General features: G+C 53.4%; 2 protein-coding genes across 11 annotated transcripts in view; one reads left to right on the top strand and one right to left on the bottom strand.

Moving 5' to 3' along the window:
* Positions 1-779: 779 nt before the first annotated feature.
* On the bottom strand, positions 780-21704 carry PPP1R7 (protein phosphatase 1 regulatory subunit 7). 5 transcript variants are annotated; one of them, XR_009702658.1, is made up of 11 exons: positions 21597-21704; positions 18589-18729; positions 15507-15562; positions 14732-14797; positions 14009-14139; positions 13418-13580; positions 11845-11961; positions 11658-11742; positions 10547-10651; positions 7133-7219; positions 992-1080 (listed from the first exon to the last, which is right to left on the bottom strand). XR_009702658.1 is itself a non-coding variant. In XM_061206488.1 (10 exons), exons 1-10 carry the CDS (start codon positions 21646-21648, stop codon positions 904-906), a joined length of 1095 nt encoding a protein of 364 aa, XP_061062471.1. In that variant the 5' UTR covers positions 21649-21704; the 3' UTR covers positions 780-903. The 5 variants fall into 5 exon arrangements, 4 of the variants coding, with proteins under 4 accessions (XP_061062471.1, XP_061062481.1, XP_061062499.1 ...); XM_061206488.1 differs by lacking the exon at positions 11658-11742 and having other exon boundaries at positions 780-1080; XM_061206498.1 differs by lacking the exon at positions 11658-11742 and having other exon boundaries at positions 780-1080; positions 18601-18729.
* Positions 21705-21807: 103 nt separating this feature from the next.
* Positions 21808-27808, top strand: part of PASK (PAS domain containing serine/threonine kinase) — a 40243-nt gene continuing 34242 nt past the window's right edge. For 4 of the 6 annotated variants that reach the window (XM_061189274.1, XM_061189303.1, XM_061189323.1 and 1 more), the window contains exon 1: positions 22586-22656. The gene's annotated coding sequence lies outside the window, so the exon portion shown is untranslated. Of the gene's footprint in view, positions 21841-22412; positions 22459-22585; positions 22657-27808 lie in introns of those variants that run through there. The other 2 variants (XM_061189284.1, XM_061189293.1) reach the window with 2 other exon arrangements.

Genomic DNA, 27808 nt, shown 5'->3' with positions numbered 1-27808 from the left:
AAACTTGAACTGACGCAGCCACGTGTGGCACGAGGGGCCCACACTGGACAGCGCAGCTTGAGTCCTGAAAGAAGGAGGAACCCTGGGGACCCTGATATTTGGTCCTCATTCTGCAGAAGGGAAAATCCAGGGCCCCGAGAGATGACAAGGTCCTTGTCGCATTCAGGGTGACTGTCAATGTAAGTTTTGTAAAGAACAAGCCAACACAATGGTGGGGTAAGAAGGGGAAGCAGTATTCGAGTGGCCACGAGGGCAGCTCTCTGGAGACAGTCCTTGCAGAGAGACACAGGCGGGCTCAGACCCACCAGCGGCCCAGCACAGTGTGCGCGGGAGGCGGCTCCTCCTAACCTGAGGGCTGCGGGGGGCCGACGGGCGCGCCCGGAAGGCAGCCAGCAAGGCCTGGTGGGCGGCCACTGCTCTTTAAGAGAGCGCTGGGGGTCACGGCACACAGGGCTGAGTCATCCTTTGCCTGCAGGTTTGTTTTTTAATATATAAAATAAAAAAAGTTTGGCATCAACTGGTCTAAGAGGCTACAAAGCTCTGGGCTGACAGGCCCGAGGGCCCCTGGACGGCCCGGACGCCCCCCGGGCACGCGCCCCCAGACCTGCCGTTTCACCCTCTCAGGCGGGCCATGACCTCCCTCTGAGAGGAGGAAATGGAGACGGGTCGCGAGCAGCGCCACAGGTGGCACAGGGCTGTCGGCCACTAACTCGGAATGCGGACCGGCCGGAGATAACAGCACTGGCGCCCAGGTGGCGAGCGGCACCGCACACGGCAGCTTTCACTCAGTGCCTTTTTATTGCCATTGGGTTTGTGACCGTTGATAGAGTGATGATTTTAGGAGCAACGGGTAGACTAAAAAACCGTGGCTGGGAGGCTCTCGGAAGAGAGGGGCCAGGAGCTTCAGAACCTGACGAAGGTGGCGTCGATCTGGCGCACAGTGGGGAGGGCCAGCATGATCTTCCGCCGGTACTGGGGGTCCTTCTGCAGGGGGTTCCGCTCCAGGTACACCGTCTCCAGGCTCTTGGCGCCCTTGAGCTCGTCCAGGTCACTCCAGCAGTCCAGGAGGTTGTCGTTCATCTGGGGGAACACGCGCACATTGGAGAAGCCTTAGGGCGCTACAGCCCAGCACCGCGCCCCCCTTCAGAACACGACAGCCCTGCCCCGCCCCCTTCAGGACACACCAACCCGGCCCCCCAGCCTCCACACGTCGGGCACGAGGCCCCCACTCAGAAGAGGGGTGACCAGCACCTCACGGGGCCTTCCATCCATCACGGCACATCCTGGCCGGGCCGCGTCCCACATGGGATGAACCTGGACACGGTGCCACGACACGGGCAAATCTATTTTCAGTCCAGCAGAGGGAAGACGGAGCAACACGACCCCACCCCACCCCATCTCCAGGCAAAGTGTTGCAGCCGGTTTGGCTGTATTTCCTACAAACCTTCCTCAGCCATTGTCCCCAAGGCCTGACTATGCGCTCTGATGACAACACGGCCAACAGACCAGAGGTCGCTCGCTGGACACTCACGGCACGAGGGGCCTTGATGGCGTGAACCCCTGGGACACCCACCGCCCGCCTCTGTGGCGGAAATGCTGCGCCACGGCTGATCCCGTCCAGGATGCGCCACGTCAGGAGGACGGGCTCAGAGCAGGTCAGGAGGCCCCATCCTGGCTCTGCTGAGGCCCGCGGGGCTGGGGTCGGTGGGTGGGGAGACCTCTCACTTTTCAAACCACCGTCAAGGCGAGGGCACGTAGAGCCTCTGGGTTGGAGCACCCGTCACCCGGCTTGGTCCACACCTGTCGCGTGGATGTCGTGGCCCTTCTGCTGGGGCTCCAAGAGACCAGTCTTCAGTTTCCAAAGAATATGGCAGACAGACAAGTGAACACAAACCAGAGAACTGCCTCTGTGAACGTGAGACGTGCCCTGGAGGGCCGGAGTGAAGGGCGAGGGCAGGGGGCTCAGACGGCACCCGCGGGGACATCACCGTCATGGCTCCCGGCTGTGCTGTGCCAGCAAACGCTCAGTAATGGGCTCCCAGGAAAGCTGAAGAGCCCTGACGTGTCGTGTCCGCCAGCTTCTGGGGCTGATTTCATGCTGACCGCAGCACTGGGAAGGGAGGCGCACGGCAGGCTCCAGCGCGTCGCCACCCGTGAGATGTGACAGGCGACAGGGCTGGGTGTGCAGGGTGGGCGGGGACGCTGCCGTGAGTGGATGCCCCGCACCTGCTGCTCTCACCCCCTCGCTCCGGCCACGCCCAGTTCTAGAAATCGCTCTTCAAGAGACACCAGGCCCGGGGCCCGCCATGCACACAGTGGTGGGAGGGGCAGACCTGTTCCCTCTGAACCTGTGAGGGCGGAAGCGGGGTGGCCGAGGTTACACGGCAGCAGCCCCACTCAGAGAAGGTATGACACCTGTCCGCGTGCGGGAGGTGAAGAAGCGGAGGCCCTTGAGGGTCCCATCCACGGCCACTTGGTGGGGACAGTGAAGAGGGTTCGAGCACCGACCAGGCACTGGATTAAGTTTCTTGAGAGAAGGGCCCAGTTTCGCTGCAGCACCGGGGTCTCCAGGGAGGGAGAGGATGTCGGCTGCGCTGCAGAGCGGCTGTGTGGTGGGGTCTTCGGGGGGAAGGTGAGAGCAGCCTGGAGGTGGGAGTGAGGACCGAGAGACCGCAAGCCACCTCCAGGTCCGGGGCTACGTTCACAAACGGTGACTGAAAACCTAGGCTTGGTTTCTTATGACGACTTTTCCTTGAATACAGATCACATTTTCCTATTGTACATCTAGTGATTTTGGATTGAACACTGGACGTCGGGGCTAAGACGGTGTAGAGACTGCCACAGGCTTGGTTCCACACTTCTTCAGGGCGGGTCTCCAGGAAGTCAGGCCCCTCTGACCTGGTGGGAACCAGCCTCCAAACTCTGCCTCCTCTGGACACACTGCTGAAGCTTGCTTCTAGGCTTTATTAGGGTGGGTTTGGAGGGTGTCGTGTCTGAGACTGTGGTCCTTACCCCTAAGGCCTGGCCCGTTTGGTGTCTAGCTGGATGTCAAGGGTGCTGGTGAGACCTCCACCTGGGCAGGGCTGGAGCTCCATCGTCCCCCAGCTCTGCTCTCCTCCAGCAGAGCTAGTGGGTGAGCCGCGAGCGGGGTGGTCTCGTGCCCAGACTGCCCACTGCTCAGCCACAGACTGGCAGGGGACCTCCACGTGGACTTCCGGGGCTCTTCTCTGCACAGCCATCCCCTCTCTCCAACACCTTGTCCTGAAGAGTCCAGCTGCCATGAACTTTGACCTCTGCATCTTCAGCTCCACAGAACTGCAGTGTTCCGCTTAGGAAGCTGGCCCTAGGCAGAGCAGGGCAGCCCGGGGCTCACTGTGCCACCCCCGTTCTCAGGGCCTGCGGCCTGCTGCTGCCTGCTGTGCGCTGCCCGAACAGAGCAGCCTCGGGCCTTGGGGCCTGTTCATGGCGGGAGGGCTACTCTGGCACGAGTTCCACTGTCACAGCCAGTCTTGTCTTTAATAACTTACTGCACATTATGAATCTCTCACAGAGATTCTCCTAGATTCTCCCAGAGAGTATACAATGCAGGGTTTCTCAGACTCGCCTATTAAAGGAATGCTACTTTCACAGAACTTCATGTGGGCCTAGTGTGCCACGTGCTTTGGGAAAGCCAGATTTCCAAAACCCAAAGGCCGGCCTTGTGGAGGGCCCGAAGCCCGCTCCTGAGCACGGAGTCACAGGGGACCTGAAACTCAGAGCAGGACTCACAGGTGCCTCCACCGCAAAGGGAGACGAGCTCTCCCAGGATAAAGCCTTAAACAGTATCCTGTTAAGCGTCAGTCTACGACGCTCCTCTTGTACAACATGAGCTGCCCATGTGGCCAATGCAAAGTGTGCAAAATCAGAACCAGAGGGAAGCAATATCCCCGTGGCGGTGGCTGCAGCTGCTCGGTTACCAGAAAGAGGCCGCTGCAGCGGAGAATCACGAAAAAGACGCGCATGCCTTAAGCACTTTTACCTTGAAACGTGCAAGCAGTACATTCATTTAATAAAAGTAGCAATATTACATTGCTTAGGAGAAGTAAGATCTTTTCGCAGCAGAATCTACTTAGAAACCTTCTCCTACTCTGCTGGTAGCTGATGTTCCGGCAGGGCCGCCATCTCCTCCTCTTCTTTCTCAATAGAGTCGTTTGTGCCTGACACACACTGTGCGCTTCCTGTGTCACACGTCACAGCATTTCCAACGCCACCGTCCCGTTAGTCCCCGGTGGTGCGCTTACTATCTTTATAAACCCCAGGTCTTATAGTTTAGGGCATTCCACAGTACAGCCAGCCACAGGGCAGTTTTCTCTAGAATTTAGTAGATGTGGAGCTGGGAGTTTTACTCACCACCAATGGCACATTGTAAAGAATGTTTTTGACACAGGTAACCTTCAGAGACTCTTTCTTTTCTTTTTTTAAATAAATTTATTTTTGGCTGCGTTGGGTCTTTGCTGCTGCGCGCAGGCTTTCTCTAGTTGCGGTGAGCAGGGGCACTCTTTGTTGCGGTACGCAGGCTTCTCATTGCGGTGGCTTCTCTTGTTGTGGAGCATGGACTCCAGGCGCACGGGCTTCAGTAGTTGTGGCGCGTGGGCTCAGTAGTTGTGGCTCGCGGGCTCTAGAGCACAGGCTCAGTAGTTGTGGCGCATGGGCTTAGCTGCTCCGCGGCATGAGGCATCTTCCCGGACCAGGGCTTGAACCCGTGTCCCCTGCATTGGCAGGCGGATTCTTAACCACTGCGCCACCAGGGAAGTCCCCAGAGATTCTAATCTTTGTATTTTTCCAAAATGGAACTCAAAACCATTCACCTGTATTATCTCCACAGAAATTCCAGGATCTCTGGAAGCCTCATTGAGGGAAAAAAAAAAAGTGGCCTTTAGGTCTCTTTTTTCAAGTTCCGCACAACTGAGACGTAAAGGAGCAAGGTGTGGGGTGTGACCTTCCAGGTACGCCCGTCTTCTTAAAGAGTCTCCCAGAAGGTACAATTTTTAGTTTTTTCCATCTAGAATGTTTCCCACTTCCTTCTCTCATTTTTTTTTTTCTGTTAAATGAAGTCGACCTTTAAAGACACCTAGCTACTTGTCGTGTAGAAGGGCCCTCGTTCTGGATTCAGCCGCCTGCTTCCCGTGGTGCCACCTAGCTCGTTCTCCCGGACCCTCTACTTCCTGACAACTGGAAGTTAGGTCTACATGCTTGGTTACATCACACTAGACATTTTTGGCGAGCACACTTCATAGATGAAGCACATCGGGGGACACAAGGCATGAGGCTGTCCCACTATCGGGGATAAGTTTGATCCTGTGGACACACTGGAGATGCCCAGATGGCTCTGGGGAGCACGTTTCCCCTTTGAAATCAGCAAATTCTCAGCGGGGTGATACTTGGCACATGTGCGAACACCCTGCTCGTCCATGGTTTTAGCGTCTGGTGATGATCCTGCCTGAATCCCGGGCTGGAATTCTGCTACAGAACATCACCCTGGCTGACATTCCCCAGCAGGCTATCTCGTGGTTTTCAAGACCCAAACTTCATAGGATGTATGCATTTCCCATTACAACGGTTTTTGGTGGCTGATATTTATACAGAAAATTTACATTTACTTCCCCTCAAATTCAATAACATTTTAAACAAAACTGAGGTGTGGGAGAATTCCCAAGATACATTTCTTACACAACAGAATCACTTCAACAGAGGGGACGTGTGCCTTATATGTTGCTGGCATCAAAGAAGGTGTCTGTTACTTCATACAAAGCTGGGGTTCAAGAAAGAGCAAGGGGGAGCCCCTAGGAGACAAGCCAGTCTTTTCATAACCCCGTTACGGGGGTGGAATCCTGTTTTCTGCTGCATTCTGTCGGCTGGAAATGAGTCACTAAGGCCAACACACACTCACGGGGAGGGGTTACACACGGCGTGAATGCCAGCACCTTGCCGGGGTGAGGGCACACCAGCACCTCGTCACAGTCTGCTTTCTTGCACACCTAGCGCTGTCTTACTGCTGGGCGCCCTGGGTGCTGGACTAACCCCCGCCCTCCATCTCTGGACTCCTCTTCTGGTTGTGCGGATTCTCTGTGTGGTTCCCTGGCCTCTTCAGAGCCAAATCCCTTCGCTCCAATGCAACCAGCTTACCGCCAGCCACACCTTCCTCCGGGGGTGGGCTGCACACCAGACCCCCGGCTCACGGTGGCTCGCTCGGCCCCCCCCAGCCTCTCAAAGGCTGGTTCTGGTCTTCCCAGACTTGCGCCAGCAACACGTGCTGACAACGCCCAAGACTCAGTGCTACCACCAAGGGGCAAGGGACATGCTCACAGCAGGCCACCTGTGCTCTAGGGAAACCGGGACGATCTTTTAAGATGAGGAAAGGAAAGCACACAGGACACAAGCAGGGTCAGCAGGATGGCTAGACAAGGAAGAAGCATGCCTCAGACGCAGCACGAATCTTGGATCAGACCGAGCGCATCCGGACGACGCTCACTTTGCACACGGCAGTCACCGGGTGGAACGTGTGGTGGCGCCTGCAGGGGCCACCAGGCAACAAACATGCTTCAGGAGGACACCCGTGTGGAACCCTGACACTGAGGACTTCGGCTTGGGGGTCATCCTGCAACCCCCTCAGAGGAGTCTCAAGACATCTTAGGCCCTGTTTCTCTTCCTATGGGCTCGGTGACGCTGCTCCCGAGACAACACTGTCACCATGACGCAAACAAGGCACATTCCGGGATGACTGACTGCAGAGCCCATGCGACACCTCCTTCCGTGGTGCCGGTACACACCTGCGCTGGGTGCACTGGCCCCTGGGCTGGGTCTGGAAGCCCTTTAGTCATGTGGCAATCCTCGGGTCTAACCATATACTGTGCAGGGCTTCTCACACTTTCATGTGAACGGCAATCACCCAGAATCTTCTAAAATGCCCATTTTGGTTTGGTCTACATCTGGGGTGTAGCGGGCCCTGAGATCCTGCGTGGGTACCAAAGTTCTACAGCCCTGCCCGCAGTCCCATCCCAGGCCACAGCCTCCAGGGCTGGAGCAAACGGCATCTCACTCGGCAGGACCAGTTCAGCTGAAGTGTCATCAACCCCTTGTGTATTAAACTTACCCAGAATTCCTGCAGCTCTGTTAGATGGCTGATATTTTCAATCTTTTTGATTCTATTTGACGCAATGTCCAACATCGTGAGTTTGTTCTAAAATAAGGAAATAAAATTTTTCCTGGATTACCTCAGATCAACAATGAGCCCGCGACCATGCACATAGCATTGGGCGCTGAGCTTAGAGCCATGAGGCGAGCTGCCCTCTCAGGACAGGAGCGTGCTAGCAGGCGGATGGCACTGCCCACCTCCTGCAGCCTCCCCGCCCACCCCCAGACCAGGCCAGTTGACACAGGATCCTCACGACTGCCTCACTGAGCTCTCATCATTGGGATCTGAAACTAGTTCCTTCAGATTCCAAGCCCTAGGCTCCCAGATCCTGGTCCACAAGGACCCCAGCGACACGCCCGGTCCCGGGAAGAGCAGCTAACACGAGGCCGGGGCTCTGAAGAGGGGGTAACAGTTGCAGCAGCATTTATTTAGTGCTCAACCCAAGGAAACATACAATTCCAAGTGATCCTTAGAGCAGTGTTTCCTTCTTCTCTTAGGGCTGAGGAACCTGGGGCTTGGCGGGGGTGAAGGGGCCCTCCTTCCAGCACAGGAGGAAGGGCAGAGAGGGACGCCTGGGCACCGAGGGACAGCGGGTGGACACTGGCCTGGGATTTACCGCTGATGGGAGAGAAGAAGGGGGGCTCAGCCCCACTGGGGACAGCGTCCGGGCTCGCCCGCTGCGGGGCGGGCATCGCACTGTCTCGTGGGGACGAGGCTGCGCTCGGCCCTCTATTCCAGAAATGTCCAGCGGACGCCTACTTCCCAGCACACACCAGCCAAGCCCGAGGAATTTTTTTTAAAGTTCACAGAGTTTCAAGATTTAACAGAATAAGATTGTAGTGAAAACAAAGTCTTTAAAAGCTTGCACTGCTTGCTGAAGTATGTTTAACCAGACCAACTAGCAAGTTTTTCTAAAATCAAAAGGGAAACATTACACGTTGGTTGACAGCCCCCGACAATACATTCTCTTCCTCTCTGCTCGTTTCTGATTGAGGCTTGCCTTCTTACATTTTCTACTGTGTTCCTGGGATTCTGACTCCAAATACCAAGTTTTAAGGGAAAGTTAAAAAAAAAGTCTCAATAAAATAAAAACAAAACCCGCAAACACACACACGAGCAGGCAGCCAGAAGCTCTGCCGATCCAGAAGCGCTCCGGCCCTGGCCTCTGGCTCCTTGAGGGCCGGGCACAGCGTCCTGCGCCATCTGGGCACAGACGCGGGTGAGGAGCTCTTCCACTGGCTTCTGTTGGGCTCATGGTGTCCGCTCAGATAGTTGGGTGACTACAGTGGGCTAGGAGGCGCCTGCCTGCGGGGCTCGGCGACTTTCAGAGCAAACAGGGACTCGGGAGAACTCTGCAGAAGGGGGCCACCGTGGGCAGCAGGGCGGGGCCAGGGTAGGCCTGCTGCCCCCTGCTCTGCGGTGCTGGGCGGCGTGGGATGTGTGAGCGCAGGAACTGGCCAAGCTAAAGTGTCTGTGGCCCGCGGCAGGATGTGACCCTTGTGCAGCCCCAGCGGAAGGGCTCAGCACCAGGGGCACCCGGCTGCCAGAACTGGCCCCAAACCTCCAGGCACAAGGATTCCGTCATGCGCTCAATACTACCTCGTGTTTTCCTGGGGAGCTGGACAGTGTTTTCAAAGCTCATTCAAAAGCAAACCAGTAAGAATTGCTTAAAAAAAAAAAAAAAGGAAGGAGACAGGGTGGGGAGAGCACGCACAGGAGAGATTACAACATCCACAACTGCAGTCATCCCCGCTAGACCCACAGGAAGACGACCCAGCACACAGAGGCAGCACCCGGGCACTGGGGGAGGACTCAGCTGCGGGGTCAAGATGGTGGATCTGCCATTTGGGAGAAGGATACTTACTTACTGCCTGACCTCACACCACAAAGGTAAATTCCAGATAAATTAAGAGATAAAGCTTAGAAGAAAGTATAGGTGAGTATTTCATCTCTAGTTGAACAAAGATCTCAGAGGAAAGCCTGTCTCATTTGATTACAAGAATCTTACAATGATTACCTTTAAAGCCACAACTGCTTTTTTTTTCTGTTTTGTCGCAGAGGCCCCAAAAGGGTCCGGTGCTGATCCCAGACGGAGGTGCAGCACTCCTACGGGGACACGTCTAAGTTCCCGCCCCGTCCTGTGTGCCTGGGATCCTGCTGCTTGCTTGGGCCACACTGCTGCCATGCCCTCTCCCGCGTGGACCCTCCGCTGACCGTGGGGACTGGAGGTCAGCAGCAGGAGGGGACACTGCCCAGCTCCAACCACACGGCCTCCGTACGGCTGCACCTCTCAGAACCTGGCCTCAGCCTTCCGTTCTGCACTGGCCGAGTGTGCACCCAGTTTACACACCAGCTCTGTAAACTCTCAGTGTGATTGGAAGGCAGGGAAAGGCGACCAGACTCACCGTAGGCAAGTTCTAGCTTTTCCAAAATTTTGTATGTAGATGTTGGTGAAATGAAATTCAGAACGTGGATCTCCCCTGAAAACATTACTAATGGTGACTACGCCCAGGGGCTGAGGCACAAACGCCAAAGGAGCCTTTACGAAGACTGAAACGCTGTGTTTACAACAGAAGTGACTAATCTGGTTACACTTGCTGGCAAGTCAACAAAACAGGAAAAAAAACCCAGTAAAATTGAATGAGTAAAAGTATTTTATTTGTCTTGAATACTGCACTGAGGAAAAGCAGGTTTGCCTGCAGGCAGCTCAGGGGCGCAGGGGCTTCCTGGGGGCTCAGGGCCAGCGCTAACCCTCCCTGCCCAGCGCCCCTAAGGCTGTCCTGTGCTGGGCGGGCAGGGCTGCTGACGGGCGGGTGGGAGGGAGCGAGACTGCAGGATCCGGGCCGGGAGCCGCTGCTGGCCCCGCGGGCTGGGAAGTGGGTGGCCGGGAGCGGGAAGAGAGGGTGGGCTGCTGACGCCCACTAGCCCTCCGTGGGACAGGGACACCTAGGAGCAGCTGGGGTTTACTTTTTTCTTAACTTTAATTTTTTTTTGGCCGTGCCCCGCAGCATGTGGGATCTTAGTTCCCCGATCAGGGATCGAACCTGCGCCCCCTACATCGGAAGCGCAGAGTCCTAACCACTGGACGGCCAGGGAAGCCCCCGGGGTTTACTTTTTAAAAATCTTCCCCAACGCCTACAGGGCCATGCAGTGAATCCACCCCCGCGACACACAGCTCAGCTCAGTGCCCGCTCAGGGCTGAGCAGAGACCGCCTGCGTCTGTTTCCCAGCATGAGGAGGGATGGAAAGGTCTCTAGGACAGACCTCCAGAGGCAGCGAGTCCCCTCGAGAGCCACCCGGAGGCCGGTGTGTGCTGCCTGCCCGTCGGGCACCCCACGACCCCACTGCCCCACAGGTGGCCGGCGGGCTTACGTTGTTGTCCAGGCCCTCGATGACCTCGATGCCGTTGTGGCTGAGATAGAGCTCCCGCAGGTTCACCAGGCTCTGCAGGCCCTCGATCTTGGTCAGCCGGTTGCCCTGCAAGAGGGAGAGTCAAAGCAGCGAGGACGCACGAAGCCGCGTGGCTTCTGGGAAGTGGGGCTGCTCACCGTGGGCGCCTGACGGCGGGGCATCCGGATACCACCGCGAGAACGGGACTCACACACACGGAAAAGGAAGACCGAAATCTTGGGTCTGCTGTACTGGGCTGAAGCTCATACGCAGGGTAAAAGGCTTTTATGCAAAGCACTCACTTTTTCATCTACTTGGGGAAGGTCTACCTCAATTAATTTAGTAATTCAAAAATGTCAGAATCACAGAATATTTTAAAGTAAAATCAGTTCTCATTTCTTTCAGCATCTACTATAACTCAAATTAAAGCCTAACGCCCTCTTCTTAAAGAAGTCTGCGCAACGTCTGCTTTCCAAAAGGCTCCTGTGGTTTTAGGGGACCTGCCACACGGAGGTCCTGTCCCCAGAGCACCCCCCCACACCCCGCCTCAAGGGCCTGGTGCCACTCGCCTGCTTCTGACAAAAAAGGAACAGGGGCTGCGGCACAGCCACGTGCTTCCCAAGCCCCGAGACAGGCTGCACGCCCTCTGCACGGACGCGGGAGGGTCGATCCCACCATGGAGCCCAGCACTGTAGGTTCTGGAATGCGCTCCACCTTCTGAAGAGACCCTCTGGCTGAAAACCAGCTCGGACTTTTATTAGGAAAAGGAGCGTGACGCTTAGAGAATGAAACCGCGGTCCAGCGTGTGTCACGCATGTTTAAGGTCGGTGAAGTATAATGTCTCAGTCGCTCACTGACGGTGAAACAGAGAGCCGAGCAAAGCCCGGGCCCTGGGCCCGCAGGGCAGGGGCGGGGCGTAGGGCGGTCAGTACCTGCATGCTGAGGACGGTCAGTACCTGGGGGCGGGGCGGGGGCGGGGGCGGGGCGTAGGGCGGTCGGTACCTGCATGCTGAGGACGGTCAGTACCTGGGGGGGGCGGCGGCGGGGGCGGCGGGGGCGGGGCGGGGGGGGGGGGGCGTAGGGCAGTCAGTACCTGCATGCTGAGGACCGTCAGTACCTGGGGGCGGCGGGGCGGGGCGTAGGGCGGTCAGTACCTGCATGCTGAGGACGGTCAGTACCTGGGGGCGGGGCGGCAGCAGGGGCGACGGGGGCGGGTGGTCAGTACCTGGGGGCAGCGGCGCGGCAAGGGCGGCAGGGGCGGGGCGTAGGGCGGTCGGTACCTGCATGCTGAGGACGGTCAGGTTGGTGAGCGCGTCCAGGTTCTGCAGCTTAGTTATCTTGTTTTTCCCCAAAAACAAACTCTCCAGGTTGGTTAACGCGTCAATATTTTCAATTGCCTGTGAAAATCAGGACAGGGCAGCACTTACTCACCTGGGGAAGAGAAAGGTCTCTGGGCAAGGAGAGAGAGCTACCCGGAGCGTCGGGCAGGTACTTTTCCACTCTGGAAAATTTCCCATGCAACCTCACGTGAAAGCACAACACGAGAACACAGAAAAGGTGGGGGTGGGAGTGGGGCGTCAAGGCCCCCCCTTACTTGGGCTCACTCCCGGACCTCGAGTTTCCACAGAGCCCTGGAGCTCTCCAGACTTCTCAGGTCCCTCCAGTCCTAAAATTCCGAGTTGCCACATTACTACATGACTCTATGTAGGGTTTGTTAACATGCATTCCACAGGAGAGAGAAGCTAGGAGCTCTGGCCTTGGGATGCCCTACGGGATTCCTGGAGCAGACGCCCCCGTTCCCTGACTCTCTGCCCCTCTTCCTGTTTCCGCCACCTGCTTCCTTGCTTCTCCTTGCTCCTTGCCGGTGCTCCGCCATTCAGCTGGAGATGGATCTCCCGAAGCACCTCGGGTAGCAGCCGGTTTAATCAACGCCCACTGACCAGGCCTCAGTCCGCCCCCTCCTCTGAGTTCATGGCTCTCCCAGAACAGGTTAACTATTGGCTTCTTCAGCAGACACTAAATGACCAGACTACGTGCACGGGAACACAGTGGGGCCTCCAGCAAGTGCAGACAGAGCATCCCATCTGGCCCTTCGCAGCAGGACGTGGCTGGGGGCAGTGTAAGAGGACGAGGATTCAGAGGGAGGGCATCCTTAACTGCTACGGCCTGCATCCATTTGTGACGAGCCACCTTTCTCTCGGAAGATTCCATAGAGAAATACTCGATAAAATGCTAACATCAGGGCCACTGTCTAGTTTTAAGTGTGCTGCTTTGCTATTTTCAGCCATATCGCCACCATCGTCATGAGAGGCCCTTTGCCAGAACCACTCTCCTTGGTCTGCATCCTGCCCAGCTCATGAGGGCCAACCTGGGCTGACCAGTGTGCTACGAGTTTCCAAAAGTTGGATGGAGGGGCACTTGCGACACGGAGGGAGGGGAAGAAGTGCTCAGAAGCCCCTGTTCCCAGCTGCCCAGCAGGGGAGGACAGGCCAACCGAGCCCCAGGCTGCGTGCACCTTCCTGCGGCCCTGGCGTGGGGCGAGGCCCCGGCAAGCCAGCCCTCTGCTGCCCTGGGACACTTTCACTCTGCAGTACATTCAAAAGCAAAGCGTTTGGGGCTGATCAGCTCACCTCGGGCAGCACCTAATGGAATGGTTTGGTAAGAATTACGTCATGGTTTGAATGGGGAGCAAGTGAACGCTACGTGCAGAAGAAAGGCTAGACCACTGCACCTGGGCACACACTCTTATTAATACTGACCTCCAGTCAGCACTTTTTCTTATGAAAAATACAGCCGACCGCACACCCTGCACCCACACCGTCCAGGCCACGCTGCCGCCACGCTCGCACCTACCCGGATGCGGTTGGACCCCAGCTCCAGCATCTGCAGTTGATGTAAGCTGCTTATGTTCTCAATTTTATTGATTTTATTGTTGACCAAGAAGAGCTTTTTCAGTCGTGTCAACTTATCAATTCCTTCAATGTTTCTCAGTAGATTAAAAGAAATATCTAGAATCCTGGGAACAGGCAAAACATTTATTTTTTAACGAGCGCAGATCACACAGAACTCAGAATGTAATTAACTTAGAGGCAGCATCCCAACCTGGGGGACCGTGCCTCACCCGGGGGCGGGGGCAGAATCTTGTGGCTGCCCAAGAAGGCCTGGGAGAGCTGGGAGGCAGCCTACAGGCTCCCGATGCCTCTGAGCTCACAGGATGGTGCTGAGGGCAGAGACCAAGTCCTCCCCGAAGAGACCAGCCAAAAGCCTCCACAGGTTTAATTTGCAGGCTGGGACTGTGGGCAAGCCAACGCACCCCTGGAGCCAGGTGCAGGGCAGGACCCTGGGGCAGAAGTGGCCTCCCTGGGCCTGAGAGCTGGGGCCCAGGGCTGGCTCTGGGGAGGCTGGACGGGCCCCGCCGTTGTCTCCCTGGGTCTCACGACTCACTCCAGCTCTGTCAGTCCCTCCAGGTTCTCAATCTTCTTGATTTGGTTGTCATAAAGATCCAGCTCTCGAAGACTCCGTAGCTCCTCTAGATTCTCAATGCATTTAATTAAATTTTGACGGAGGCAGAGAGTCTAGGGGACAGAAAGAGAGCAGCTGACATAGGCAACAGGGAGGCCAGGAGAAAGTACCCGCTGTTACAGGACAGGCCTTCCAGGTGGGAGGATGCGGTTTTCCTTCCCGTTTTCTAGAAAGCTGCTGACCTTGGAAAGGATGGACAGACACCCAAGGGAGGCTGGAGGCAAGCCCCATACCGAGCAGACCTACTTAGTGAGGGAGGCAGCGGGCAGCGAGGGTGCTGTGTCCCAGCAGAGGGAACCCTTAGCGGCTCAATTCTGAAAACAGATTGGACTGAAGCGAGCTAAGGCCTGCACAGGCTGGGGTGTGCGCGGCTGCGGGCGGGCTCCGACCTGAGGCACTGCAGGCGGCCGCACGCCCGAGCCACCGCTTGAACCTGGGGCGAGCCACCCAGCCTGCCGTCTGCCCTAGCAACCCTGCCAGGCTCAGGAGGAAAGGTGCCCGACGGCAGCTCCTGGTGCGGCCTGGCACCTTTGCAAGGACTGTCACTTGCGCGGAACTGACTCTGTTCTGGGTTTATCTATGTCCTTCGGGCGGGACGGACTCTGTGGAGTGTCACCTCCCGTGCAAGGACCGAGTTCCTCTCACCTTCACTTTCTTCAGCACCTCGAACCCTTCAATCTTTCCAATGCGATAATGATTCAAATCAACGTCCTGAAACAAGACAAGACCTAGCTCAGCTGCAGGCAAGTGCCTGAACACATGCTTCCTGGAATCGGAGCCACGAGGAGGCCGGGGGCGGGTGGAGGCGAGGGTGAGGGGAGAACGGGAGAAGCGCTACACGGAGTCTGCGCACACAGGGGGCGGGGACTCGGAGGCGAGCTGCAAAACGCTCCTCGGTTCAGCTACGAGGGGAAGCGGCTTGATGTAAAACGGACCCTCCAAGCGGGTGGGATGCGAAACCGGCTCTCACCCCTTTGCGCCCTTAGCACAGAGCACAAGCCCATGCTCTGAGTCCCGCGTCCCCACGGCCGGCCGGCTGCGGGCTCAGGGGAGGCCCCACGGGCCGCCTAGACACAGCGGCTGGCTCCGCCCTTCCCGGCAGCCTCCGCACGTTCCCGGGTCATTAATGCGCGGTGCTTCTCAGAGGCTGGGGATGGCAGGACCCCACCATATACAATATAATCATCTGACCCATATAATTTATGAGTCAAAGGCGTTTCATGTGGTTAAACAGAAACGGCAGGTCAATCACTGGTATTAAAAACAGTGAGAACACAGAGACTCGGAGCCGACGGAGAGGCTCAGACAACTCCTTCCAGGGAGATCGCTCACGAATCTGGCACCTTCGTAAAAGACACCCTGACGGTCAGAGTGCTCCGTCACCATGCCCCCTGAGGCTGGGTTGAGCAGGCGGCATTACCTCTGCATTTCTGTCCAGGTTAATGGTTTCCATATCCACAGGCAGCTCTTGTCCTTCTGAAACAACAAGAAGAAGAAAAGCCCATTCAGAGCCCCCAGTCTCCAGGAGGACGCAGCCCCGGCATCCGCGGAGAGCTGGGTCGGGCTGCCTGGAGCACAGAGCCAACTCGAACGCAGAGGAGAAACCAGCAGGCAACACCCGGAGGGCATGGATGACGTGGCAGAGCCAACACCTGTCTGACAATGGTCACCTTTCAAGATTCTCAGTTTCCTGAACTCAGCAAACGCCTCCCAACTTCTATCTGTGCCGCACAACTTCCCAGGAAGGGAAATGCAGTCTGACGCTGTTGTCAGAAAAGCCGGGGGAGGGCGAACGGTGACCGAGCCTCAAGTGACCCCAGCCAGGGGCCGGGAAGCTGCCCACCACCACCTCCTGGTGATGCCCGAAGCTGCGTACCTGGTGGCAGCCTGCCTCCCAGTCTTTCCCTTCTTGTCTGTGACAATAAATCAGGTCATTTGAATATAGATCATGCTGGGCACATCAGATGTTCTAGGATGTGCCTTTTATTGCTTTGGAAAGTAGCCCAGCATCTACAAACACGTCTCTCTGCAAAGAGCAAAACAAAATGAAGCTCAGCTCAACAGACAAGATCAAAGAGCCTCGCTGAATAATTTAAATACACCTCTTGCCGGGGAGGATGAGGAGCCAATCCACCCTGGAGAGCGGGTCTCCAGGTCCAGGGGGCCTGAGGAGGGCGCCGCCGCTCCCGCGGTGGGGTCTGAACCTACTGCAGCACATCGTCTAAAAGGCTTAAACGCTCTCCCCAGCCTGCGTGCATTAGGGTCTGAATGAGGTCACACGCTGTGACTGGACGGCACTTCTATAAAGTCTCCGTTTGTTCTTGCAATTTGTTGTTGAAGAAACTGGGCCGCCTGCCTTGGAGAGGCTCCTCCTCGGTGGCAGCGGCTCCTCCTCGGTGGCTGCTGTCTGGCCTGTGCCCCCGGGGACCGCTTGTCACCGCTACCGTTTGGCCTGCTTCCTTCAGCTGCCTCTCCCCGACGGCAACACTGCGCCTGCTCCTGCGGCTGAGCGGGCTCACAGCCCCGGCCTCACGCCCCCAGCGCCCCCCAGCGCCCCCCAGCACAGGGCGGCTCGCAGGCTGGACTGGAGGCCTCGGACAGGCACGCCCGCCGCAGGCCCAGCCTGACAAAGACGTGCTGGCGCCACACTGGCTGAATCCATCGCGCCGCCTTTTCCATAACCATCGACAATGGCTAGTTAAAAAAACATGTCATTTACTCTAGTTCAGCCATAGCTTTACAAGATGTCAACCAACCCAAAAATTAAATAAAAGGAGCTGGGCAAAACCAAGAGATATGCCCAAACGATCCCCCTACAAAAGACAGCACAGCCAACGGCATGAACTCAGGAAGTTGCAACGAAAGACGCGCGCTACAACAAAGGCAAGGTGTCCAGGCACATGGTCACAAGGCTTAAAGGGTTCTGTTTGTAATACATCCAGCACAGGGCAGTGCTCAAAATGGCAGCTTAACCTTTGAAACAAAGTTACCAGCCATCTTTCCAAACCTATCCTGTATGTTTTAAGTTTTAAAACAACTTATAGAAAATAAGTGAATGGTAACAGTTGTCACGTTTGAATTTGTTTTCCTTGAACTTAAGATCTAAATAAGTAGAGGCAGGAGCAAGTCCTGGTTTCTCTAAGGACCTGTACAAATGCACCTTCCCAGAGGACTGCTAAGCAGCTAGTGGCCTGGGAGAAAGAACAGCGGATCTAGACAAGTCGGGATGCGGTCCAGCCGCTCCGCTTTGTAGCCGTGCACCCTCGGGCGAGTCGCAATGAGCCTGTGCTCACGAGCCAGGGGAGAGCCCATGACAGGGCTCTGTCGACATGCCAGGCATTCAGATGTGAGGGCAGGTGACACTGCCACCGCTTGGCCTTCCTGTGACTGAGTCAGCAGCAAGAGCGTTCACCCATCACTCCCGTGTACTTATTCCACCCACATCACTTCCAGAATATCGACTCTGAAGTTCCAAAGTAATGTGACTGGTACTTTTGTGGTAATCTCCTTTTGCCTTAAAATTAGGTTGCCATAGTTACCAATCATCTTCACTGGCACAGAGCACGATGTTATTTTAAAAATTAGTTCTGTTTTTATTACCATAACGGTAATGCATGACTATTAATCCCTTAAATACCCACACACTGTGTATAAATCTAGAAAATGCAGAAGGTACAAGACCCTCTCAAACCTGCTGTTTACAGAGACTGCCCCCCGCCCCTCCCCCCCCCGCCAACAACAGTTTGATGTGTTTTCTCTCTTAAGTAAGTAAAACTACATACTATTATTAACATTTTAAAAATAAAGATAGGATTTTAACATGCATACCATTTGTAAAAAATTTGCTTTTTTCACCTAATAATATATCTTGGACATCTTTTTGTCTGTTTGTATGGTTTCTCTCACTCCTTTGAATGTAAACTGATTTTCTAAGCAAGCAAAGAAAACCAAAAAAAAGGCTCAGATCATAGTTTGGGAGGGCGAAAACCCACCATTACAGTCTGAGAACTTACTTTTCTCATCTCTAAATGCATTTTGTTGTTGTTAATCACTAAACCAATTCAGAAGTTGATCCTCAGGCCTACAAGTATGCTGGAGCAGGACTCAGAAAGGACTAAGATACCGTTAGGTTACATTACCAGGGTAGGAAAAGAAAGCACAGCAGTTAGCCGAACTGTTTATTTCAAATCTCGCTTTCTGAACATGTGGTTAATAAAACAATTTTCTGGTTCTGTTTCAGATGACACATTAGTATCAATATCATTAGTATTTGCCGTCAATGGAATCAGGAAAAACTTCATCCTGCCTGCAAGTGCCATAAGTGTGTAGCTGGCTCAGGGAGCACCTCAGAGGGCGCCCTACTCCCAGAGCCTACGCCCACCGCCCCTGGCCACCGAGGGCCTCCAGAGTCAGCCAGACAAACGCCAGGGCGCCACCCGGGGGCCGATCACATGCCACAGAGCCCCATCCTCCTCCCGCTTAGTGAGTTTAAGGTTCTTAACTCGGCCTGGTACCTTCTGGGTCCTCTTCCCCCCGCTCCTCTCCATCCTTCAGGCTGTGCGCACTGAGGTCGGCCACCATCCCGCTGCTCTGCTTCTTCCCTTCTTCATCGCCCGACTCTTCCGATTCCACCCGCCTGTCAACTGAACCCACACACATCCATAAGAACTCACACCCACGTTAGGGGGCCCTTTGAGGAACATATAACAGATTAACATCCAGTTGGAAGTCAAAAAGACTTCATTCAAAAATGTTTGTTGAACTCAGTTCAACAAACATTTGAGTGTTTTCCATGTATGTCCCGGGTACCACCTGAGGCATCCAGTGGAGGGGGGAACTGTGGGGGATGGGAACGGGGCACAGCAGGGAGGCCACAGGGGTACAAAAGTGAGTGACATACTATTCCTGCCCTCAAGGAACTCGTGAAGAATTACCAGGTGTTCTGGAAGGCCTGGGTGGTTTGTGATTAAACGCCCTAGTGGTTAACACACAGAGAAGCACCTCCTGTCCGGCTCCCTTTTGGCCTGGATGTCCACGTAGAGGGGACCATGTGACCCTCCCGCCACATACCTTCATCCATGCTCCACTATCCATTTGGCCAAGAAAACCAGCCCAGTTCACAGGCCCACGTTCTGAAAGAAATCAAGACTAACTCAAATCAGACTGTGGGCAGCGGGGAGCTCTAGAAAAAGGAGAAGACAGCCAGTAGTGCTAAATGCCCCACTAAGTCACTGATGCTGAATGTCAGGGCACTGTGACACCAGCGCACAGTTTTGAAAGGCTGGTAAATAAATATTTTTTGAATTAGCAAATCAGGCAATGATTAAATGTGGCAGACTGGTAAAAATTCTTTGGCAAGACTGTCAAATAATTTCCCTTTTTCCTAACTTTTTTTGCAACCTCTTTTGGAAATCTGTGGAAGACCTGGAGCACTAATGGACTACTTGGAATCATCAGCCACACTGAAAGTATTCTCTTTTCTCCCACTACAGCTTATTTACAAAGGGGTATGCTCTTTGAGGGGAAGGCAGCTATTTCACCTTTGTATCTCCTGCTGGGCCTAGCAGAGCAGCACCCAGGAAAGGACTGCTGGATAAGTCCTGATGAAATCCACCTCCAAAACCTCCAAACCCATTTCTTCTTCCCTGCCCTGGCAACTGCCTTGGATCAGCTACTCATTACCTGTGGCCTCGGCTCCTGCCTGGCCTCCTAACTGGTCTCTCGGTGGCTTGTCTGGCTGTTTAATCTATTCTCCATTGCTAGAGAATCTGATCTTATTCTAAAATCCAAATCTGATCTTTGACTCCAAAAATTTCTGGAATGCCACTGACTCTCCCTGAGTTTGCATCCTGTCTCTATAGACACAGCTTTGGCATGTTATTTCCTTTTCCAAGCCTCAGTCTCCTCACCTGTAGAAAGAGCTAGTATAGTACCTGCATCTCAGAGTTGCTGTCAGGCACAAAAACATGTGCAGGACACGTACGTAGACATGTAATAAATTAGTTGTTACCAGGCACAGGTGGTCAAGGCTAAGGGACAGCAAGTTCTACTGGGCAATGGTCTGGTGCAGCGGAGCCCAGGGTGGGAGGGGCTTAGCTAATGAAGGGCAGCCGAAGTGAAACTTGGGACTCTCTCCCGAGGGACAGGGGCATGGGACAGCAGATCAGCACATAAGGTGACTATGCGGCACTGGGGACTATGGACTGCCTCAAGGTATCGGCAGTGGGAATGGGAGAGGTATTAAAGATTTGGAGATATTAAGGAAGCAGGGGCAGCAGAGCTTGTTGATTAATTGGATGGGTGGGAGCCGGAGAGAAGGAATTGCCTGGGTTTCCTACTTGCCATTTACCAAGACACGGAAACAGCTGAAGAGGAAGTGGGAGTAGGTGGGAGGGTGGGAAGAAGGGGGATAAGAAGAGGCATTTCCCTGCTTAAAAAGACCTAACGGTCTGAAAGTCCAAGACCCTTCATGTGCTTCTCCCCTCCACCAAGGCCCTCCACGACCTTCCCTGCCAGCCTCACCGGCACTCTCCCTCGTTCAGTACGACTGTGCCACTCTTGGTTGAACTCTCCTCCGAACAGGTCACATTCCTTCACACCCCTTTGCCTTTGTGTGGTTTGTTTCACCTGAAAGGACCTTTGCTCTTTCCCTCAGCCTATCTCCAACCTGGCTGATTTGTAGTTATCTTTCACGATTCAGCTCAGAGCTGGCTTTGGTTGTGCAGCCATCACTCACAAACATGCCTACTCTTCTTTCGCCGCCCCCCCCTTCCCTAGCACTTGACACTGGAAACTGTGGCTGCTCTTCCGGAGCGCTCATGAGACCAGCGGATCGAAAAGTACAGAAGCACTCGAAGACATGACTGGCTCTCCAATTGCGGTAAGCGTGTGAATGTAACTATATGCACACATAACATGCACATACTTTTTTTCAACAAAGCGAAAGAGTTTGATTTAGTTTTTTTGGAACTATGATCGCTTTGAAAACAGGAACCCGTCGATTTTGTAACTCAGCTCTTGGCTCCTGGTCACCCCTTCCCCACGAGACGACCCTTCTCCACCCCCGCCACGTTTACCAATGACCCGACTCGGGCGAGTCCCAGGGAGGCCCGCGCCTTGTTTCCTCGTCAGCTGCCCCGGGACCGGGGACTCGCGGGGCTGGCTGAGGAACTCGGTGCGAGGCTCCCACCAGCTGGCGGACGCCGGGGCTGTGGGACCACCGCGCCCTCAGTCCCCACCCACGCGCCCAGCTCGCCCCGCCGCTGGCCCCGGCCCTAGGTCCGGCACCTCCCGGGCCGCCCGCGCCTTCCCGGCCGCTACCGCCTCAGCACGGGGTCCCGGGTCCGGGGCCACCCCCGCCCTGCCGGCTAGCAGATGTCAGGGGGCGCGCGCGGCGGGGTTTGGGCCGCGGCCGCAGGCGGGCCGCCCCGTTTCTCCCGGGCAAGGCCGGTACGGGTCGCCGCCCCCCGCCCGCTGGGCCCTTCGGTCGCCGCCCCGCGGGGCCGCTCACCCTCCATCATCTCCTGCGACTGTTGCTGGCCCGCGCCGCGCTCCGCCGCCATGTTGGCTGCTCTTCCCCTTTCCGGTATCTATCGCCTCAGGCCCCTCAGCCAATGAGAACTCCCAGCTCAGAGCTTTCCCAGCCAATGGAATCACATGCGTTTGCGCGGCCCCAGAGCCTCATGGGAGTTGTAGTCCTTCCGCGAGGCCGCGCCCGCTCTCAGACCCCGCGCCGCACACCACCCGGCGGACAGGTAATTAGCGCACGGGAGGCTTTGGAGGCTGGGAGCGGGATGAGCGCAGGGATAGTCGGGGCCGCACGCACGGAGCCGAGCCTGCAGGCGGGCGGAGAGGAGCCTGGGAGCCGCTCTGGGCTCGTGGGCTGGTGGCCGGACACGGCGGGGCGGGTCCCTGCGTGGGGCTGCAAAGTGCGGGCCAATCGAACGCATCCCCGGCCCCTCCGGGCCTCAGCGTGTGCACAATGTGCCGACATTGTCCCGGCGTCGCCGCGCGGACTAAGCCCGTGTGAAGGGGTCACTTCCAGTCAACGCTCAGCGCAGGGCGCCCGCGCTCGTTCCAGGCCCGGGGCCTGTCTGCTAGCGGGTCCGCCCGAGGTGCCGGGAGAGCCGGTCGGGGCCCGGGACGCCGACCCGGCCACTGAGGGCGCCGCAGCCCCCGTCGGCCCCCGGCCCCGCGGGCATCGTGGGTCGTGAGGGAGCTGCCCTGCTCTCTCCGCCTTCAGGTCGAGGTCTCCGAGGGGCGAGCTCCGGGCTGCTCACCCTTCCTGAGACCAGAGGAAACGGCGTCCGCGGACCGTGCTGGTGGAGGCCCTGTCTCTTTTGGCTCTTCCGAGGCGCCGTAGACGGACTCCGGTGCGTCCCTAGCAACCGTTAGCGCGGGCGTCTCCTCCCGGTCTCGCTGCGTCCCCGCCCACAGGCGCCAGCGGTTGGCCCGTGGGTACTGTCAATCGGCGCCGGTCGCTCTGCCATTGGTCGGTGGGGCTAGAGGCGCGGATGGGCTCCCTCCCGGCGGGTGATGGGAGCTCGGCGCGTGACTCTCTGCGGCCTCAGGTGAGCTACCTGCTCAGGGGGAGCCGGCCCGTGCCCCCGCGCCGCCCGCGTTCCCTCCGTGCGGCCCGGCCGGGTGGTGGTCCGCTTGCCGCCCTGCGGCCGTTTGCCCCCGGCCGCGCCCGCGCCCGTCTCTCTGCGCGCCTCGGGGTCTTGGCCTCGGCCTCGGCCTGGCCCCACCTGGCGCTCCGTCCTCGCCCCTAGAGGGACTGTGTGCGCCTTGTCCCCCTACTGGAAGGGGGCCAGGAGGAGGGAGACCGCGTCTCGCTCTCGGCTCACGGTGCCCGGCACGTAGGAGCTTCTCAGTAGACGTTTGTGGGGCGAGCCATGGGCTGTAGCGCCATGTCCATGCTTCCCGACGTCCCCACTACACACCTGGGCTTTATCTTTAACCTCCTCACCAGTGTTTCTTTTTCTAGACAAGGGCCGTGGCCTTGGGATGCGGTCTTGATGACTTTTATCCCCTTACCTTCCACATCTCGCCCAGTAAACCTATATCAATTCTATGTCTAATTTCTCTTGTGGCTTCCCCTCTCCGTCTTTCTGCTGTTGCTTTAAGTTAAGACCTCATAATTTTTTGCCTGGATGACTGTAACTCCCCCCTCCTCCCCCGCTGGTCAGGTTACTTCCAAGCATAGACCTCTAAATAACATCCGTACTGCTTGGGCCGGCATAGGAGGCCCTGGGAATCCCAACCAGCTTCTCCAGGCCCATCTCCACCGACTCTCCTGTGCACTTAACTCCTCCCCAAGGGCTCTGTGGGAATCTTTCACTTACTGTGGTTCTGCCTGGGAGGCTTCTTCACTCTACTTTGCTGGGCTCAGCCCTGCTGGTGCCTCCTCCAGGATGCCTTTGAGGACCTTTCAGGTCTGAGAGGTGCCCTTTGCTTACACCCTCCCTCACAGCAGCCATCATCCTGGATACTCTGTAGGATGCCTTGATGCAAGAAACAGAGAGATAGTCTCAAAATGGGTCTGACGGTGAGTGAAGTTATCGGCCCCCAAGCCTAAAGTCCAGAGGAAGGCATGTTTTACGGTAGGTTCATCCAGTGGCTCGAAATGACGTCTTGCTATTTTCAGCTCTGCTCGCCACCGTGTTAGCGTCATCCTGGGGCTGGTTCCGCTCTCGGTTGTGTAGCAGTGGTGGGAGCCGTTGGAGCTCTTTGCTTCCTCGCGTTTGTTCTGGTGGGAGAAAGTCGTTGCCTCCAGAAGTTCACCCGTAAGAGCAAGGAGTGCTATTCCAGAAGCTCCCTGCAAACCTCTCCTTCTGTTTGGTCGGGGGTGGGGAGTGTCACTCACACCTTCTGGAACCAGAACTAGCAACGGGAGTAGGATTGCTCTGAAGCACCATCAGGTGCTCTCTGGGTCCAGCTTCCCACATCTTCTGCTCAGAGTGGCTACAAAACAGAACAAAATAATACCCCCTCCCCCAAAAAAAAGAAAACCCACACACACAGCAAAAAAACAACACCTATTCTAAAAACCTAGTCCTGGATTAGGCCTGAGTCAAAACTGAACTTGTAAAAAAGGAAGAGATCTAAGGCTGTGTGAAGCTAGGGTCTGTGCTCTCAGGGGCCAGCCTGGGGCTGTGGCCTGAATGTGCTGTGCCATGCTGAACTGGCTCGGCAGACTGCAAACAGCACAGGAGGCACCAAGGGAAAAGGGATTGTCTTTTCTGCGTCCACTTCTTGATTTATCAACTTTAGACACTATTTACTTCCCCCCAGGAAGGACAAAACATTTTGTTCCCTCCTCCTCTCTCCACATTTCCTTCCTTCCTCTCCCTGTTTGTGAGTTCTATTATACAAAGTAAACTTTTGTAATATTTACAATGTATTCTGAAGAGTTTTATTACTTTCTTTTACAAAGTGAAGTTTTATAGCATTTACTGTGTAGTCTGAAGTCATAATCAAGTCTTCTGGGCTTTGTCTATAGGCTGGTTATAGAAGTGGAAAACTGAAATATGATGATGTTGTTGTTAGTTATTGCAGAATAATTAGTGCATTGAGATGCTTAAAGAAGGAAATATCAACCTGTGACATTTAAATGTTGCTACTTGAAGGAGAGCAACACATTCTAATAAGTTTATTATTTCGCTTCTTTCTTGCTTCCTACTCACCATTTGGTTTATAGCCAGCTATTGCTTTTTAGGGTCCTGTGCGAGATATAAACATGTACATGTAAAACATCTCAATTTTCCAGTATATACTAGTTGATTCATTTGCAATATTAGTCACAAATCAAGACAGTAAAGTGAACATGTTTAAACCCACCACCCAAATTAGGAACTGGGAGACCCTGTGCCATTGTGCCCTCCCTCATTGCAGCTTGCTGCTGGACCCTCATAGGACATCTCCTGCCTGAAGTTTGGGTTTGTCACATAACTGTGTACCACTAAACAATATATTTAGATGAGGGGGGTGTGATAGAAGGGGAATCCTATTGCTGATAGTCTTTCGTAACTTGATTTTTTTCACTTATATTGCTAACATTTATCCTTGTGTGTATAGAATTTGTTTTCAGTGCTATAATTCATAGCATGAATATACCAGAATTTTAAATCTATTTTCTAATTGATGAATGTTTAGGTTTTTTCTTTTCTTTATTTCTTTTGCCATTATGAACCATACAGCCTTGAATGTTCTTGAGTGTGACTTGCTACCCATGTGTAAGAATATCTGTAGAATATAAATCTAAGAGTGGAAAGTACTGTCAGAGAAGGAGAATGTTTGACTTAAATTGTTTTCTAAAGAGATTATATTAATTTGTTAGCCTTCCCATTGATCCACATCTTTATCAACATTTGGTATTAGACTTTTTAGATTCTTAATTTTTGCTGATTTAGTAGGTGTAAAATTGTCATGATTATGCTAATAAAGTTAAGCTTCTTGTCATAGGTTTATAGGATTTTCTCTTGTGAAATTCTTGTTTCTATCTATTGCCCATTTTTCTTTTTATTTTCCTTTTTTAAAATTGAAATGTAGTTGGCATACAGTATTGGTTTCAGGTGTACAACATAGTGGTTTGACATTTATATACTTTAGGAAATGATCTCCACAATAAGTTTAGTAACCATCTGTCATCATACAAAATCATTACAACACTGTTGACCATATTCCCTACATTACATCCCTGTGACTTATTTATTGTATAACTGGGAGTTTGTACCTCTTAATCTCCCTCACCTATTTCACTAATCCCCCCAGCTACCTCCATTCTGGCCACCACCAGGTTTTTTCTCTGTACTTACGAGTCTTTCTGTTTTGTTTCTACATTTGTTTTGTTTTTTGTTTTCTAGAGCCGCATATAAGTGAAATCATATGGTATTTGTCTTTCTCTGACTTATTTTGCTTAGCATAATAACGTCTAGATCCTTCCATGTTGTTGCAAATGGCAAGATTTCATTCTTTTTTTGGCTGAGTAATATTCAATCATATGTGTGTGTATATGTATATGTATGTATGTCTATATATAATTTTGTATCCTGTAACCTTACTTAATTCATTTGTTAGTTTTAATATTTTTTTGGTGGGATCTTTAAGGTTTTTAATATATAGTGTCATGTCATCTGAAAATAGTGACAATTTTACTTCTTCCTTTCCAGTTTGAATACCTTTTGTTTTTTTTTCTTGTCTGATTGCTTAGGCTTGGACTTCTAATACTATGTTGAATAAAAGTGGTGAGAGTAGGCATCCTTATCTTCTTCCCAATCTTAGACGAAAAGCTTTCAGCTTTTCACCATTGAGTATGACGTTAGGTGTGGTTTTGTCATATATGACCTTTATTATGTTGAGGTATATTCCCAGTATACCCACTTTGTTAAAATTTTTTGTCATAAATGGAAATTGGATTTTGTCAAATGTTTTTTCTGCATCTATTAAGATGATTGTAGGATTTTTATCTTTTGCCTTGTTAGTGTGGTGTATCATGTTGATTGATCTGCAGATACTGAACCACCCTTGCATCTCTGAGATAAATATCACCTGCTTATGGTGTATGATCCTTTCAATGTATTGTTGAATTCAGTTTGCTGATATTTTGTTGAGGATTTTTGCATGTGTGTTTGTCAGGGATATTGGCCTGTGGTTGTTTTTGTAGTGTCTTTGTCTGGTTTTGGTATCAGGGTAATGCTGGCCTTGTAGAATGAATTTGGGAGTAATTCTTGCTTTTCAATTTTTTGGAATAGTTTGAAGAATATAGGTATTGACTCTTCTTGGTAGAATTCACCTGTGAAGCCATCTGGTCCTGGAGTTTTGTTTGTTGGGAGTGTTCTGATTACTGATGCAATTTCACTACCAGTAATCAGTCTGTACAGATTTTCTATTTCTTCCTGATTCAGTCACTTGGAACATTGTGTGTTTCTAGGAATTTATCCTTTTCTTCTAGATTGTCCAATTTGTTGGTGTTTAACTTTTTATAGTAATCTCTTATTGTCCTTTGTATTTCTGTGGTGTCAGTTGTAACTCCTCTTTCATTTCTGATTTTATCTGTACCCTCTCTTTTTTTTTTCTCCTTGATGAATCTGGCTAAAGGTTTATAAGTTTTGTTTAATCTTTTGAAAGAACCAGCTCTTAGTTTCATTGATCTTGTTAATTTTTTGTCTCTGTTTCCACTCTGATCTTTATTCTTTCTTTCCTTCTACTAACTTTGGGCTTTGTTCTTCTTCTTCTATTTCCTTTAGGTGTAATGTTAGATTGTTTATTTAAGATTTTTCTTGTTTGTTGAGGTAAACCTGAATTGCTATAATCTTCCCTCTCGGAACTGCTTTTTCTGTGTCCCATAGATTTTGGCTCATTGTGTTTCTGTTTTCATTTGTCTTGAGGTTGGTTTTTTTTTTTCTTTCATTTCCTCTTTGATTTCTTTATTGATCCATTGGTTGTTAAGTAGCCTGTTTAGCCTCCACATGTTTGTGTTTTCCCATTTTTTTTCTTGTAATTCATTTTTCGTTTCATGATGTTGTGCTCAGAAAAGATGCTTGATGTGATTTCAGTCTTCTTAAATTTACTGAGGTGTGTTTGTGGCCTTTCATGTGATCTATCCTGGAGAATGTTCCATGTGCACTTGAAAAGAATGTGTATTGTGCTGTTTTTGGATGAAGTGTTCTCTATATATCTATTTAAAGTCAGTCTGATCTAATGTGTCATTTAAGGCCAGTG

The sequence above is a fragment of the Eubalaena glacialis genome, chromosome 1, assembly GCF_028564815.1.
Source record: "Eubalaena glacialis isolate mEubGla1 chromosome 1, mEubGla1.1.hap2.+ XY, whole genome shotgun sequence".
NCBI classification, from domain to species: Eukaryota; Metazoa; Chordata; class Mammalia; order Artiodactyla; family Balaenidae; genus Eubalaena; species Eubalaena glacialis.
This window is presented reverse-complemented; position numbering and strand designations above follow the sequence as displayed.

Coding starts and splice junctions, on each gene's coding strand:
- PPP1R7 (XM_061206488.1), bottom strand. CDS start 21,648: ATGGCGGCGGAGCGCGGCGCGGGCCAGCAACAGTCGCAGGAGATGATG. Junction 13,581..14,008: donor GAGGGACTGACAGAGCTGGA/GTGAGTCGTGAG, acceptor GCCTGTTCCCAG/GATTCTAGATATTTCTTTTA. Junction 10,652..11,844: donor TGACCGTCCTCAGCATGCAG/GTACCGACCGCC, acceptor TCCCTCTTGCAG/GGCAACCGGCTGACCAAGAT.